The sequence below is a fragment of the Leuciscus leuciscus genome (assembly GCF_965113295.1).
Source record: "Leuciscus leuciscus genome assembly, chromosome: 4".
In the NCBI taxonomy this organism is placed as follows: domain Eukaryota; kingdom Metazoa; phylum Chordata; class Actinopteri; order Cypriniformes; family Leuciscidae; genus Leuciscus; species Leuciscus leuciscus.
In genome coordinates this window covers 2807545-2824280 of record NC_138728.1, presented here as the reverse complement: position 1 = coordinate 2824280, position 16736 = coordinate 2807545, and the positions used below count along the sequence as shown (strand labels likewise).

Genomic DNA, 16736 nt, shown 5'->3' with positions numbered 1-16736 from the left:
TCCCAAGGATCCCAATGCTAGGAATCTGGTAATTAATTTTCAACAATGTGAATGTCTCAGTTGAGGGATACGCCAGCAGCCATATCACCCTGTAGCCCAAGACTGGTCTCCCACTGAAGCTAAGCAGGGCTGAGCCTGGTTAGTACCTGGATGAGAGACCTCCTGAGAAAACCAGGTTGCTGCTGGAAGAGGTGTTAGTGAGGCCAGTAGGGGGCGCTCACCCTGTGGTCTGTGTGGGTCCTAACGCCCCAGTGTAGTGATGGAGACTATACTGTCAAAGAGCACCGTCCTTCGGATGAGACGTAAAACCGAGGTCCTGACTCTCTGTTGTCATTAAAAATCCCATGGCATTTCTCGTAAAGAGTAGGGGTGTAACCCCGGTGTCCTGGCCACATTCCACCCATTGGCCCTTACCAATCATGGCCTCCTAATAATCCCCTTACATTGAATTGGCTCTATCACTCTCTCTCCTCTCTCTATCTATAGCTGGTGTGTGGTGAGCGTTGTACTGTGGCTGCCGTCGCATCATCCCAGTGGATGCTCACACTGGTGGTGGTTGAGGAGAGATCCCCTGATATGATTGTAAAGCGCTTTGGGTGTACAGTAGTACATATGAAAGCGCTATATAAATGCCTCATTCTATTCTATTCTATTCTACAACGGATGAAAATTTGCAAGTGTTGGTTTAATCTGGCGCATTTTACATATTGTCATGTATTATTAATGTGTATTGTTCCTGATTAAATAAATTAAATTAAAAAAACACTACAAATATATCTGTATTCGGTACATTTCACTGTGGATTCTTTGGTAAATCAGTCGCAATTTCGGCGCATGCTTTGGTAAATCAGTTGCAGTATCGGTGCAGGTTTTGCAAACAGACTTTTATAATATGGAATTGACAGTAAAGCAACAATATGTAAGTAACTGTTCATTCTAATGCCTGATCTGTGACCAGGGGTTTTGATATGTAATGATTCATGTAGAGACAGTCAGATGTTCTTTGTCTATGTGTCAGTAAATCAAACCATTGACTAAACTGTCAATTTCACATTGTTTCTCTTAGTAGGATGAAAATAATCTGTTATTTAAACTGTGATTAAATGATAGAAATCGTTCAAAGAACGCTCCCTTTACAATTGATGGAGCTGTCAATCAAAACCCAGAGTTTATCAGTGACTGAGTTCTGGACTCTCGCCAAAACTCCTGTTATAATCAACAAATCTCATGTTTGCAGTGTTAGTTATGATGAAAGCATTCGTGAGTTACAATGATGAGATCACTGCATTCATGCGCTCAACTTGTCTGTGATTGGCTACATGCTTATCACTGCAACCTTTTATGCCACAATCTAAATGTAACACCATAGATCTAAATATAATGCTATAATCAACACTTTTCACGATCAATTAACCTTCACAACTGTAGTAGTAAAAACGTGGTAAAACATTTTCGAGAGAGTTCCACATGTATTACTTAGTTATTTCATAAGCAAATATGTTTACATAAAATTCACTCTCCTTTAATTATGATGCTCATCATACCAGATACTAATGATTCTCTGATATGAGATCATTACTTCATATTCACAAGATGCTACTTTTATCTCAGAAAGCAATGTTTGTTCATTTTAAAAGCGTTATACATTAAGAACTGGAGTCATCTTTCCCGTCTTTTATGTATCTTGGCCTCTTGGGTGTTTTCTTATTTGTGTAGCCTTTTCTCATGAAATATTCATGAGCTGCCACTGCTATACTTAATGAAAGTTTGCATTGCAGAATGTTTAACCTTTTCAGATGAGTGAACCCGCAAAAGTTCACTTGACATCTTATTAGCAACATAGTTTATGTGTAAGACGCTGTGAGCTTTGAGGCTGTCTTATTTTTTTTTAGCTCTACATGGCATTCTTGTTGCACGTTTATCAAAAACTCTTGATTATCTATCAGGCTTACAGTGTAAGATTTCAATTTCCACTCCTCACTGCTGCATGGAGACGGTGTAAATTTGATGTATTTTTCAATGTCACAACTTTCTGCATCATTACTCATGAATCTACTTGACAAAGCTATCCACACACACACAGCGATGTTCCTCAAGCACTTTGTGGCTAAATCTTTTCTTATTTACAGCTTGGAGCGGTGAACGCACACAGTCTAGGTGATTGTGTGCTGTCGCACCTCTGGGGATGTTTGGATTTAACTCTGTTTGTGTAGATTGACGTGAGCTGCATCTCAAAACAGTTTTGTAATGGAACACTTCAGGATAATTCAGCCGTGAGCTTCTTTAACATCTTCCTGTACTCTTACTCTAGACTAGACTATGAATCTGTCAGTCAAACCTCCCACCGCCCTGACTCCATTACCCATGATTCTCAGCGGCAAACCGGCCTACTCAAACAGAGATATCTGGCCTGAATTCACTGTTCCCACAAAACCTAGTTTTTGAGTTGAGTTTGATAGATTAAAATGTTTCGTTTTCCTGTTTATTTTGACTAAATTTGGTTAGTTTTAGTCATTTTGTTGTGTTTTTTTTTGTATTTTTTATTCTTTTAGTTATTTTATGTAGTATTTATTCATTTTTATTTATTAGTTTTAGGTTATTTGGTTTAATTCTTTAGTACTTTAACTACAACTAAATTAAATGGTATTAAATTATTATATTGTGGCAGCGAATTATCAATTTGTTCCCACAACTTATTAATACGCCAACACGTTTTACTAAATCGTGCGCGTGATATGTAAGGAATAATTGACGACAGGCCGTTGAATTATTAGAAAAATAATGCACACCCGAGGTGGTAATGCAGTCACGACGCGAAGCGGAGTGGCCGTTACACCTCGGGTGTGCATTATTTTTCTAATAATTCAACGGCCTGAAGTCAATTATTCCGCTTATACTACAGTTACCACACCTCGAAACATTGTTCAGATTATGTATTTCAAGACGTTTGTAAAGTTTTTGTCATTAAAACGCTCTTGTATGTAGGACTAATTTCTTACGCATCTAATCCCATGCCTCCGTTGCTAATTCCAAAACGTCATTTCAGAGTTAGTAACGGAGGTTTGAGCCGCTGATAGCAGACTAATGCTGGGGACACACGACTAGCTGACACATTCTCTGACTGTTTTCATCGACTGCAGCAGATTTTAAACACCGACTTTGAACAGACTGAACGCGCTGAACATGCGTTTGGGCATGATCAGTCATATAAGTATCAAATTACATTCATAACCGGCCTTAAAGTGTGTTCCCGGCTTTATGCAGTTATTAATGCAGTTATTAGAGAGAGATGTTGCAATAATGAGACAGAAAAGCATGTGCGTCAATATTATTATTTATTAATTAATTCAATTCGTTTTAATGAATTCGTTAATTCTTTTTTTCTTTCTATTATTGACAGATGACAGTAGACTAGCCAAATAAATGAAACCCAAAGCCCTTTTAACAAGTAGGCCTATCAATAATTATTTATTTGTTAAATTATCTGCAATAAAAATCCGTGCTGCAGGACTATCCATTTATTTAGCCTATATTCAGTTTAATTTTCTATTGATTATAGATAGGACTTTATAGTTTATTTATTCAAATTAAACTGCATGTTTCTATTGATTGTGAAGCTAGACATTGAAAATTGCAGATCAAGCGCATGGGGCGAAATGCTTTTTCTTGTTATGAATTGTATCCTATTTTCCGTTATTACAGTTGACTACGCGAAGTGATATGGAACGGTAATGCGGTCAAGACCTGCCTGGAACTACTTTAGCCGTGCGTTTCCCTGAAAATAATGCACACCTTAGAACGTTCGTCAACCAATCAGATTCAAGCATTCAACGGCCCTGTAGTATAAAATAATTTATTCCCTCGTTTTACTAAATTGTGCACACAATATTGTAATTTGTTCCCTATTTTAACTAAATCTTGGTAAAAGTTGTAATAATTAATTCCCTTGCTTTAGTTAAATCAAAATGACGGAACGAATTAGTACAATATGGCCACGATTTACTAAAACGAGAGAACGAATTCTTAATATGTTACCACGGTATATATATTTTTGTCTGCACGTCATGTGTAGGGCTCCATAAACATTTTATTTTTGATGGTTTTAGATTTTTTTTTTTAGTTAACGATAATAATCCTGGTTAGCACATGTAGCTAAGCTAATGCAAAACTTGTATGCACAAACAAAACAGCATATGTTGGGTAAATATGCTGTGATAGCCCTCTAAACGCTCTCTGTCTTTATTTTTCTGCAGATTCCTCAGATCAGCTATGCATCCACAGCTCCGGAGCTGAGCGACAACACTCGCTATGACTTTTTCTCCCGCGTCGTTCCACCGGATTCCTACCAGGCCCAGGCCATGCTGGATATCGTCACGGCGATGGGCTGGAACTATGTTTCCACGCTGGCCTCGGAAGGGAACTACGGGGAAAGCGGCGTGGAAGCGTTTGTGCAGATCTCTCGAGAGATTGGTAAGATGGCTTTTCCTGGTTGCCTAGACTGGCTTGATGCATTGATGAATTTAAACCAGTTTTAGGCAATTTATATAATGTTTAAAGGGGTCATCGGATGCCCATTTTCCACAAGTTGGTATGATTCTTTAGGGTCTTCATGTAAAGTTTGTAACATACTTTGGTTAAAATTCCTCAATGGTTGTGTAAAACAACACCCTTTTTACCTCTTCAAAAACAGCTGTGTTTACAGCGACCCGTTTCGGTGCATGTCTCTTTAAATGATAATGAGCAAGTGCTCACCCCACCCCCTCTAACCCATGGGTGGTGTCGACACAAGACACGTAAAGTGCTGCCTTGGTGGACAGTATACAAATGACTGAGGGCGTAAATATGCTAATTGTTTCTGCCACAGAATTAAAAAATCGTGCAATTCTGACTTTATAACACGCAATTGTGAGTTTAGATCCCTCAATTCTGACTTTAACACGCAATTGTGAGTTTAGTTCCCTCAATTTTGACTTTAACACGCAATTGTGAGTTTAGTTCCCTCAATTTTGACTTTAACACGCAATTGTGAGTTTAGTTCCCTCAATTTTGACTTTAACACGCAATTGTGAGTTTAGATCCCTCAATTCTGACTTTATAACACGCAATTGTGAGTTTAGATCCCTCAATCCTGACTTTATAACACGCAATTGTGAGTTTAGATCCCTCAATTCTGACTTTATAACATGAAATTGTGAGTTTAGATCCCTCAATTCTGACTTTAACACGCAATTGTGAGTTTAGATCCCTCAATTCTGACTTTAACACGCAATTGTGAGTTTAGATCCCTCAATTCTGACTTTATAACACGCAATTGTGAGTTTAGATCCCTCAATTCTGACTTTATAACACACAATTGTGAGTTTAGATCCCTCAATTCTGCCTTTATAACACGCAATTGTGAGTATATATCCCTCAATTCTGACTTTAACACGCAATTGTGAGTTTAGATCCTTCAATTCTGATTTTATAACACGCAACTGTGAGCTTAGGTCCCTCAGTCCTGACTTTATAACACGCAATTGTGAGTTTAGATCCCTCAATTTTGACTTTAACACGCAATTGCGTGTTTATATCACGGAATTCTGACTTTATATCTCAGAATTGCGATTATCTTTTAAAATGTTTTATTCTGTGGCGGAAACAAGCCTCCATAGCGCCCCCTACCATATAACAGTGAAAATACGGAAATTCCGTCAATGACTGGGAAAAATTTAAAAGACTGGTAGTGTATGATCCTCATTTGGCATATGTATGATCCCTAGTTTTTCCTCTTACAAAGTTGGCAAGTGAATGATAAATTGGGTTTTAAAATCTATTCAGATTTAAAGAAAGAAGTGGTGTAGTGTATTCCAGCCTGTAGTTCGTCTAAGCAGGGAAAGCGTATTATTATTCTTATCTTGCACATTCTTATCTGCTCACCGTGTGCAGAAGTTGAATCCATTTAATTAATTCTTAGTTGTTAAACTAAGGATAAACGGGGATTTACGTACTGCAGTGTTCCTGAACCTCTGCTCTTTCACATATTGACCGAAATGTCATGGATGTTCTTGGTTTTGATGGTGTTTGGGACCAGGAGCTCTCTGGGTCGAGTGTTCAGCGGTTTACTGTATGTTCAGTGGATGTTGACATTGCTCACAGAAGCCAAAGGTGATGTAGACCGTAGGTGTTTGTTGACCACGCAGCAATGAGAGAGTCTTACAGAAAGAACACAGGGTGAAGCACTACTTTACCATGTGCTATTTTAACACAAACCTGCATTTTATTCACTAAACACCTTAACAAATGTTGCACACAGCCTCTCCAGGATTGTGATCACAGAATTTTAGTGCAGACTCATTGAATGCATTTAAAAAAATTTTAAGCAGAAAACATTAGCCTGAGAGCAGTATCAGCCAATTAAAATCCATAATTATGATTGCATGTTAAAAGAGACATGGCTGCGCATCTAATCCAACGGCATGTTTATGTTTTTGTGTTAAACGCGTGGGACTAATTGCACGTTGATTGAAGTTAAATTATATAAAATCATTATATAATGGGACATAAAATGGACAAAAGCGTCTGCTAAATGACTAAATGTAAATGTAAAATAAAAATGTGATTTTCTGTCACAATTTTGAAAATATCTTAAAAAATTCTGGTGGGAATGGCTACATTTATTATTGCACTGAAAAAATTTGCAAAACTGAAACAGCATTTTCTTGTAGAACATACTCCAGTAATCTTTCAATAAATATTTTTTTAGTGTTGTTTAGCGCTGTGCCAGCCGGTATTTAGGTAATTGTCATTCTTATCAGAGCGAACGCATCTCATTTCTATGCGAATGAGGCTTGTTATAGATTAGCCTTTTATGCATTTAATGTTGTTTTTCTGCAGGTAAACAGACAAGATATATTTTAATTGATCATGGCAGCAGTAATTCATGAAATTATGGAGAAGAGGGTTAAAACTGGGCACATTTCCAGACACACCATGCAGCCGAAGTGCACGTTCTGCATTTTAAAGATCTATCCAGGTTTTCAGGACCATAAAGTAGAGCAGATAGCAGTGGTCTGCTTATAGTTGGTATTCAGGACCTAACTTTTGTTGCACCCAGAACATTAGTTAAAAGGGCACATATCATGCTTTTTTGATTTTGCCTTTCCATTTTGTGTGTAATATAGCAGTTTGTGCATGTAAACAATGCATGCATGCATGCCACAATCTACGCCAAAGAGTTAATCAATCCAACGGAAAACACTTGAAACGCCTTGTTTGTAGTCCTGCCGTTATTTCAGTGACTTAGCTACGTCATCATGTTACACATTTGCATAGTGACCGCCTACTTGCTGAATCAGCCAGTCCTCAAAAAACAGTTGCATGTCGAGGAGATACTGGTTTCTTTTTCCACCGCGAGGGCAAAAAACATTGAATGGACTTTCAATACTGAGGGATTTGTTACCATAGTTTATATCTGCTCATGAAGCCTCGGGAGCTGAAACCCGATCATGGTGAGGGGTGACACATTTCCGACACGCGCTCCAATCGGTTGACCAATCACAATAGACTGGTCCAGCTGACCAATCAGAGCACACTGTGCTTCTCGGAAAGGCGGGGTTTGTAGAGGCAGGAGCTAAGAAAGAGTGTTTCAGGCAGAGGGTGAAAAGAGGTGCTGCAATAATGTACAGTATGTTTTTTTGTTTTTTTGCTTTAAACAATGTAAAAGTATTCCAAAATTATGAATAAGGGCACTTTAATAGCCCTAGAAAGACAAACACTGGGTCTGTATGTTGCATAAGCAGGCATGCAAACTGGATGGGAGAGTGTAAAACGGACTCTGTCTAGTATGCAAACCACATCCTCTTCAGGAATGATGGTGCTGACCGCTATCAAGTGCCCTGGAGTATCAATAAACACCCTCAGATGAAGATATAAGCAGGGAATGGGTGAGAGAAGGACACGGATGGACAGAAAGTGTAATGACGGGCTTTAACACACAGTTCCTCCTCCGGTAAACCCCGTCTACGCTATTATTCACCCCCTTCCTCACCCTACGAGATGGAATTATAGCTATTAGCAGAGACCCCGCTGATCCGCAAATGCAAACATCACACAGCTGTACTAATCGCACGGTTTAATTGTGCATTAAAAATTCATGAGCGATGATACACATTTGTGTAATAACATCCACTTTAGCATCCTCCGGACTCCAGTGTTTACCATCACACGTAGTGTTTCACAGCTACTTAGAAACTGTCTCTACTCAAGCTACTTGCTGCTCATCATTTAAAGGAGTTAACCGGAGACAGGACAGAATCTGCACAACTGAAAATGCAGCTAGCTGAAGCATGAAGAGAGCTTTCCCCCCTCGCACATGGAGATAGATGATGTTTAGCTACTGGAGTGCAGTGTTGACATTTCAAATGGTTGATTTTTTGTAGCATTTACTGTATAAACACTTAAAACTGGGCAAAGAACCCTTATGAAAATTTACCACGGTTTTACTACAGCATTTGCAGTAAAATCATAGCAATTAACCATGGTTTTACTATTGTAACTATGGTTTAACTATTTTTTTTTGTAGTAAACCCAAAGCAACTACAAAATTAACCATGGTTTTACTATAGTAACACATGGTTTTACTAGGGTTTTGGTAGTAAACCCATAGAAACTTCAAAATAAACCATGGTTTTAATACATAATATGCAATAAAATCATAGTAACTACAAAATTAAGCATGCTTTATACTGTAGTAACCATGGTTTAACTGTGTTTTTTGTAGTAAAACCATTATAACTACAAAACTAACCATGGTTTTACTACAGCATTTGCAGTAAAACCATGGCAATTAAAAAAATAAACCATGGTTTTGCTATAGGAACCATGGTTTTACTACAGCACTTGCAATAAAACCAAAGTAACTACAAAATGTAACTAGAAGAACTATAATAAACACAAAACAAAATATGTTTTTTACTATAGTAGGCTATAGTAGACTCATTAATACTGTGAGAGAAATAATTAAGCATGATTTTATAAAGAAAACGTTTCCAAAATTAAAAGAATGGCGAATTCTGAATTCAATTAAATATGGTAAAAGATGGAGGGAGACGATCTAAGAAAGGATGTGACCTTGGTAGAGGAGTTATCCTTGCCTTTGTTTGCAGAATGTAAAGGAGCTTTGTGTTTCATGTGTTGCATTTCCCAGACTGCAGGTTCGAGTGTCCCAGCTGTAACGTGAGCGGTGGATTAAAACGGAGAGAAAAGAATTGAACAAGCATGCAATTAGCCGCTAAATGAATGTCATGCAACAAGCGAACGAAAAGTCAATAGCTTTGCAACAATGATGCCCTCATTGTAGTTTCCGCTAATGGCCGAGACAATTGAGATCTTCCTCGTTGCTTGTCACTACTTCAGGAAATCACCGTGCATCAGATAGCAGTTGCCCTTTTGAGGCTATAAACATTAACCGCCATTTATTCTACAAACTTTGAGTTTAATTAAGGACCATTTTTTCCGCGCACGTTTGCATTCGCTGTCTGAGAGTGAACAGATGTCATGACCTAGTGGATGGCGTGTTTGCGTTGATGCATTGAGCTATAGTGGTGAAAACCCATCTAGTTTAATGGTTTTATAGGGGTTTTGAACCTAGCCATCTTGGCTAACCTGGCAGACCAACTATAGATTATCTTAATAAAACCAACAGGCTTAAGGTTTTCATCCAAAATTCAGGGGGCAAAAAATGTCTATAGTCAATCATCTAGCGATGTAATGACTGGGTTTTGCTCGCTGAGTAGCACCAAACTAGATGAGCTAGTTGTTACATCGTTTTATATTAGCCATCCCATGGTTGGGCGAGAACTATGCTGGATTAGCTTGTATTACGTGTGACTGTTGAGAGGTATCCATAATTGGGTAAAGTACCCTGTCTCACTGCATTTGTTCTTGTAAAGATGACTCTCGCTATGCAGACTTATCTGTGCCAACACACCGTGGACAGTTTCCCATCACACTGACACCATTTTATTTCCCCAGAGGGGAAAAATTTCTTAGTCATATAGTTATTTTTTTTAAGGGGTGGTATAATGCCCTTTTCACAAGATGTAAAATAAGTGTTTGATGTCCCCAGAGTGTGTATGTGAAGTTTTAGCTCAAAATACCCCACAGATATTTGTATATAGCATGTTAAAATTGTTATCTTTGAGGGTGAGCAAAAACGCACCGTTTTGTGTCTGTTCCTTTAAATGCAAATGAGCTGCTGCTCCCGGCACAGTGGGCGGAGCTTCAACAGCTCTTGTCCTTTTACCTCACACACACATGCACTGAAAATTTCAAAAACTTTTAGCCTTTTATGTTCAAAACAGTGTCGGACAAAGATGGAGAGACTCAAGAAGAAGTGACAACATGTAGACAACATTTGTGAATGGTTCGTTGATGAATTTATGTAGCTTATGTCATTATCTTCTAGTCATTAATTAGCATATTCTGTCTTGATAATCTATAAATCGTGTTCCGGGGCGGGGTTTATGTAAATTTTAGGTTTGTGATGTCACTAACCCGGGAGGAATGTCGTGTAGTTTCTATCAGTCGTTTGTTGTAGTCCTTAAAAAGCGATTTCTTTAAAAGCAAATATCTCCCTTTGCTTTGAACTTTGAGCGTTGTAACTTTGCAGATGTTGTTTATGCTCAAACAGCAACATTACACACTAACTAAAGTTAGAAAAGTGAAATCATAATCAACCACCCCTTTAAGAACTCAAGAATTCTCATGTGTTCCATTAATGTATCAACAGTTTCTCCGAAAATTCCATTGGAATTCCAATACAATTCACTGCAGTTTCTAACTTTTATTCCTTTTCGCACAAACTATTATCATGGGGCGGATTATTGATTAATGACGGCTTATTTCTGCAAGGTTTCTTGCGCAATACTATGTCATGACTGCAAAACACTTTTACCATCGTTCATAAACACATTTTGACATATGTACAGTCTGTCTTCTCAGATGTAGTAAACTTGCTCTGTAGCTCACGTGAGAAACGCTAAAAGACTTGTAGAAGCAAGCTAAAATGGCATGGTAAATGCATATTTTTTTCACATTTGCTTATACGTTAGGTTTAGTGTAGGGTTTAGAGTAGGTTGTACATTATTTTCAAATGCAAACTGCCGAGATACACAACAACCATTGCAATAAAATGTCGCTACATTCATGTTCATCTGTTTCTGGGTACATTTTATGCGCTTTTAGTTTCAATTTCTCTTTGAAAAATTGTCTATTTTTGTCTACATGCTAATAGCTCCATATTGTCTTTGTCCAGGTAGGAGACTAAGATTCTTAAGTCTTTTATATGTGTAAATTCATATTAATAGCATCAAGGCAGCTGCCAGAACGAGGTTAGTGAGAACACTTCTCTGAGGAGCGAGTAGCAATAGATGCTAATGGACATTAGCCTTAATTACCATGCCAATGGGCCATAGATTATTGCATTAATGTGTGTCATGGGATTTCCCTGTAGTTTCGGAAAAGCTGTGTGAAAGGGTCACTTCAGCAGCTGGGCTTCAGCACTTCAGGGCCCAGACATGCACTGCAAAAAAGGATTTTCTCACTCAGTATCTTGTTTTACATATATCCAAACATTCACAACCTGTCACCTGTGACCAGTGTCCCGGAAGCGGGAGAATTAGCTATTTATTGACCTTTTTCCTGCCACATATTTTTTTGTATTAATGAATTAGATATCATTTGAAAGCTTAAACTCTCAAAATTCATCCATTTATAAAACTGAGTTACCTTGAAAACGGTACTTTAAATCCTTTTAGCAAGCTAAATGTTTGTAACACAACTTGGATACACAATTTCAAGCAATTTTACAGTCCAAATCTTTTGTTTTGCATAAAAAATTTTTTTTACAGCAAACTTAAACTTTAGTAACTTTTTTACTCTTTAATTTTTTTGAAGCTGCTTTCACTTCTGCAATAAGTGTTAAAAGTCTTGTTTTCTATCAAAATTAAGTGATTTTATACTTTAAACAAGAAAAAGAAAATGCCAATGGGGTCAGAAAAGTGCTTAATTCAAATTGGAAAACACTTATTTTTCTGGCCCCATTTGAAGATATTTGTTATTGTTTTAGGCATGAAGTAATTTTGCTTCTCAAATAATTGTATCTTGATTTAACAATATATAGATATTCAAAAATACTATTTTTTTTCAGTGCATGTCGGTGACCTGAAGTGCTGTGGCTGAAATGATGAGCTAGATAGATTGAGATTGACACATTTCTACCATCTTACCACCCTTTTCTCTTTGTCCAACATGTCCTTCTATAGTATGTCCACAGTCCTTTGCTCACATCTAAACTGGCCATCCTCGGTAACCTCCTGAGCTGAACACGTGACCCTGCCGCTGAAGACTTTACACGCTCTTCAAACGCAGAGGTCCAGTGCATTCCCACAGGAATTGAGGAGAGAGAAGTCTGTCTTCTCTGTTTAAAGGGCCTAATGAAGCCATCACATTCCTAGGAAGCCAAACTCTGTCTATAGATTAAACACCGGCTTCTGTTATTCCGGGGTTGTGACCCGCACAGACGGCTGCCAAGTGATGTCCCGTGAACGCCACCGGGGAACAGATGGTGCAAACCGCACAGCACAACCCATATAGTGTTTCTAACATTATACATGGTGACATTTTGATCTGTAGAGAGTATATTCATTAAGAAGTTATGTAGTGCCTCTTTAAACAGGCCATATGTAAGAATTTTCATGTATTAGTTGTTTTTTTATTGGCAATGTGTGAACAGCTTGTAACAAAACTTAACAAACGAGACCTTAGGTAACGTCTATGAGAGTCTGCAGACTGCTTTTTATGTGAAGTACTGAATCAAAAGGATGTGACGTTTACAGTCTCTCTTCTGTTTTACGACACATGAAATGAATGCTTATACAATGTTCAGGATAATGTTGAAAAAGCCATTCTGTACTGTAATGTCAATGTGTCATGCAAAGAAACAGGATTAATTCACATTATTGTCTCACATAGCCAGATCAATAGTCTATATAATCTCAAATATACTTTATAATATCATAACATTTTAATAGCTCATCTGTCGACATGATGCCGGTGAATGCCAGAACTGGTGCAAACATTTCCTCATCACTATACGATCAGATGCTTTCTGAACTGCTGTTTCTCACCGCTGTCATTATTGTGTGTATGTTATTAAGGAAAATTTAATGTTCATCTATCTTTCTTTTTACTTCTAAGCAAAGGAGGAAAAAGAACTTCAATCGGAGTTAAATCACGCTCAATCTCTTGTACAAACACGAGCAATACATTTCTGGCTGCAGTTCACTCAACGGCCACCGGTGTCGCCAATAACAAGGGTTTCTGAAAGCTACTAAAATACGTTTCTGGCTGCAGTTCACTCAATGGCCATCGGTGGCGCCAATAACAAGGGTTTCTGAAATCTACTAAAATACGTTTCTGGCTGCAGTTCACTCAACGGCCATCGGTGTCGCTAATAACAAGGGTTTCTGAAAGCTACTAAAATACGTTTCTAGCTGCAGTTCACTCAACGGCCATCGGTGTCGCTAATAACAAGGGTTTCTGAAAGCTACTAAAATACGTTTCTGGCTGCAGTTCACTCAATGGCCATCGGTGTCGCTAATAACAAGGGTTTCTGAAAGCTACTAAAATACGTTTCTGGCTGCAGTTCACTCAACGGCCATCGGTCTCGCTAATAACAAGGGTTTCTGAAAGCTACTAAAATACGTCTCTGGCTGCAGTTCACTCAACGGCCATCGGTGTCGCTAATAACAAGGGTTTCTGAAAGCTACTAAAATACGTTTCTGGCTGCAGTTCACTCAATGGCCATCGGTGTCGCTAATAACAAGGGTTTCTGAAAGCTACTGAAAAGCATTTTTGGTTTGTTCTGCACTAAAATATCGAAACATTCTTAAATTAAGACACATTTACTTTAGAAGCAAAATGACATGAGAGAAAATTCATCAAAATTAAGAGACGAACAAATATCTACCAATGGGGTCCAAAAAATAAATCGGCATATTTATTTTTTCTTCTTGTTTTAAGTATATAAACTCACTTCATTTTGATCATTTAAAAAAAAAAAGAAAACAAGACTTATTACCTTTAGTAATTTTGCTTTTTTATTATTTGCTTTATTTTTATTATTTGGTTTTTTTGCAGTGCGTGGAATTTTTATTTTCAAACAGATTGAACATTACGATGTTTGCAATTTGGTTTATATGATGATCACAAACACAAAACCAGCAGCACATGTGGAGTGGAGAAATGAATGAATCAGAATATGAAGCTGGAAGTAATCTATTCTTCATTTTGCCAATGTGTTTCGGCACACAGGCCTTCATCACGGCTAAAAAAAAATATGCAAATGGAGAAAACTAATTTAAATGCAAACGAAGACAAGATTAAATCTAACAGTCAGCCAATCAGAGAGTTGGAACAACTCAGATGGGATGATTTCCTCCAATCACATGACACGCCATGACATGGTTTGGTTTTGGTATTTTCACTATTTTCCTAAACTAAAGCACAATTAGGGAACATATTACTGGATATCATAAATGTCCTCTAAGTACTGTAACTCAAGCTATCAAGATCTTTGACAGTGTGTGTTCGCTCATCGTCATTATCAGCTCTCAAAAGTGAGAGACACGACCACAGGACATCAATCGCAACATATGTTTCCAGTTAACACTTTCATTTGCTCATTTCATGTGCAACATCAATGACAAAAGGTTCTCAATCTGGACAATTTACAAAACTTACAAAGGATTAAATGTAGTAAATGATGTGAAGTTTCCTAAAGATTGTGTTATTAGATCAATTCCTCATGACTCACGAGTGTCTCTGATTTAAATGACCAAAATGTCATTGGATTTGGAATCTGTTCAATCAGTGAATCATTTCAAAACTCAACGATTCATCAGTGAAAAATGTTCATGAAATTCTTTGTCTGAATTTTCCGTTCATTATAATTTTTTTCATGTATTATTTTTTAATATACAGTACATATCTTAATAAATATGTAAATATCACTGGATATTACATTACATTCGTCCATACACTCCATAAAATTATGGCCCAGTGTTAAATATGAAGGAATTTTCCATATTGATTTTTCACAGATACACTGAAAAAAATGATTCGTTGAAATTAATAAAAAAAATTATCGTAAATGGTTGCATTCAATTGATTTGTATCTACTTTTAAACAAATGCATTAAGTTGAACTCAATCAATTTTAGATCAACTTAATGCATTTGTTTAAATGTAGATAAAATCAATTGAATGCAACCACTTACGATAATTTTTTAAATTAATTTCAACGAAACATTTTTTTTTTCAGTGTATTTTACCTGTATTTTGCATTGTTGTGCTGTGCTTGAGGGTTGAAGAGAATGCCCGTAAACTGTTTTTTCTTACATTGAATGATTGATATGCATATGAAACTGATTAAATATTGTTCTTCTTTGTGGGAAACAATGTGGTAAACCAAATTTTTACTACATTTTACTTCTCGCATTAATGATTAAATACACACGTTTTTTTTTTTTTTTTAAATCAGGTTTCAACATATCCATTAAACTTTTCTGATTCAAAGAACATGAAGATGAATAACTCACAGGCAGTTTTAATTCCTCAACCCACGTTATTGACAACCGAGCAGAATATGTGTGTGAACGTCTGCCTCGACTTCCTGAAAGAGCTTTTATCATCTGCAAATTTCCGCTTCACTTGCTTTTATTTTTACTTTAAGCCTTGCAGGAAACATCTTTAGAGGGAGGTCAGGAGTGTCACGGTTGAAATAAATTGCAAAACCAATACTGCCGTTATTATGTGGAGGAACACGAGAGCGCAGAAGTACTTCTAAATGGAAACGCCTCCAGAACTCATACGAATGCCTATAAAGACAAAGACTTCATGGGAAACTCTGGAATGAAGAATGGTGTGATAACACTTTATTTTAAGAGAAGTCCAGCTTCAAGAGCTCAGCATTGCTGTGGGAAAGTGTTGTGCTGGTTTCAGATGCGGATTTGCACACTGACTGGCTGCTCAGACTGGGATTTGTCATTTCAGTGAAAGTGACCCTGCTGAAAGTCAGGCTGTCCGAGCGCGTTGGCTAGTGGATATACGATTAGGCGGAGGGAGCAGAACATCCATACTTTCTATTTCATCAGTGTCTGCAGATTGACTACGGCCATTGATCCCAGTGCAAAGCGGACTCTGTTCTCCTTAACGAGCTCGGACAACTTTACGGTTTAGGAAAGACAAACGCTCCCGAAGCTTCCCACCTGCCAGGCCGGATGAGCCGATCCCAGAGTCGCTCTGAAGCGGCAGCTGGCGGCTGATAATGAATCAAGCTCTGGCCAGCTGTGTGATAGATGTCACTGTCCGCCAGTGCTGATTAGCTGACAATTACAGCGGTGTGTGTGTGTGTGTGTGTGTGTGTGTGTTACATTGCATCTTTTTCCTCTCGCCTTCTACTTTCACTTTGTCTTTTATCATTTCTCTAAATATGAATTATTATTCTTCGACAACTATAGTAATTTAAGATCATAATGAAATGAGTTTGCAACTAGGGTTGGCAACTTCAGAAAAGGAAAATGCGGGACAATCGTGGTTCTTTATAGGAAAATGAGGGACACTCAAAATATTTGTACTGTATCACACAGTGCACGTCATTTCAGTGTCTGTAGTTAAGTGTGTGTTTACAGGGTT

At 37.7% G+C, this 16736-nt stretch overlaps 1 protein-coding gene across 4 annotated transcripts in view; it reads left to right on the top strand.

Annotated features, from left to right (window-relative positions):
- Positions 1 to 16736, top strand: part of grm8a (glutamate receptor, metabotropic 8a) — a 247624-nt gene that overhangs the window by 76093 nt on the left and 154795 nt on the right. For all 4 annotated transcript variants that reach the window (XM_082166767.1, XM_082166766.1, XM_082166768.1 and 1 more), the window contains one exon: positions 4254 to 4470. In XM_082166767.1, coding sequence (XP_082022893.1) covers positions 4254 to 4470 — 217 coding nt within the window. The remainder of the gene's footprint in view (positions 1 to 4253; positions 4471 to 16736) is intronic.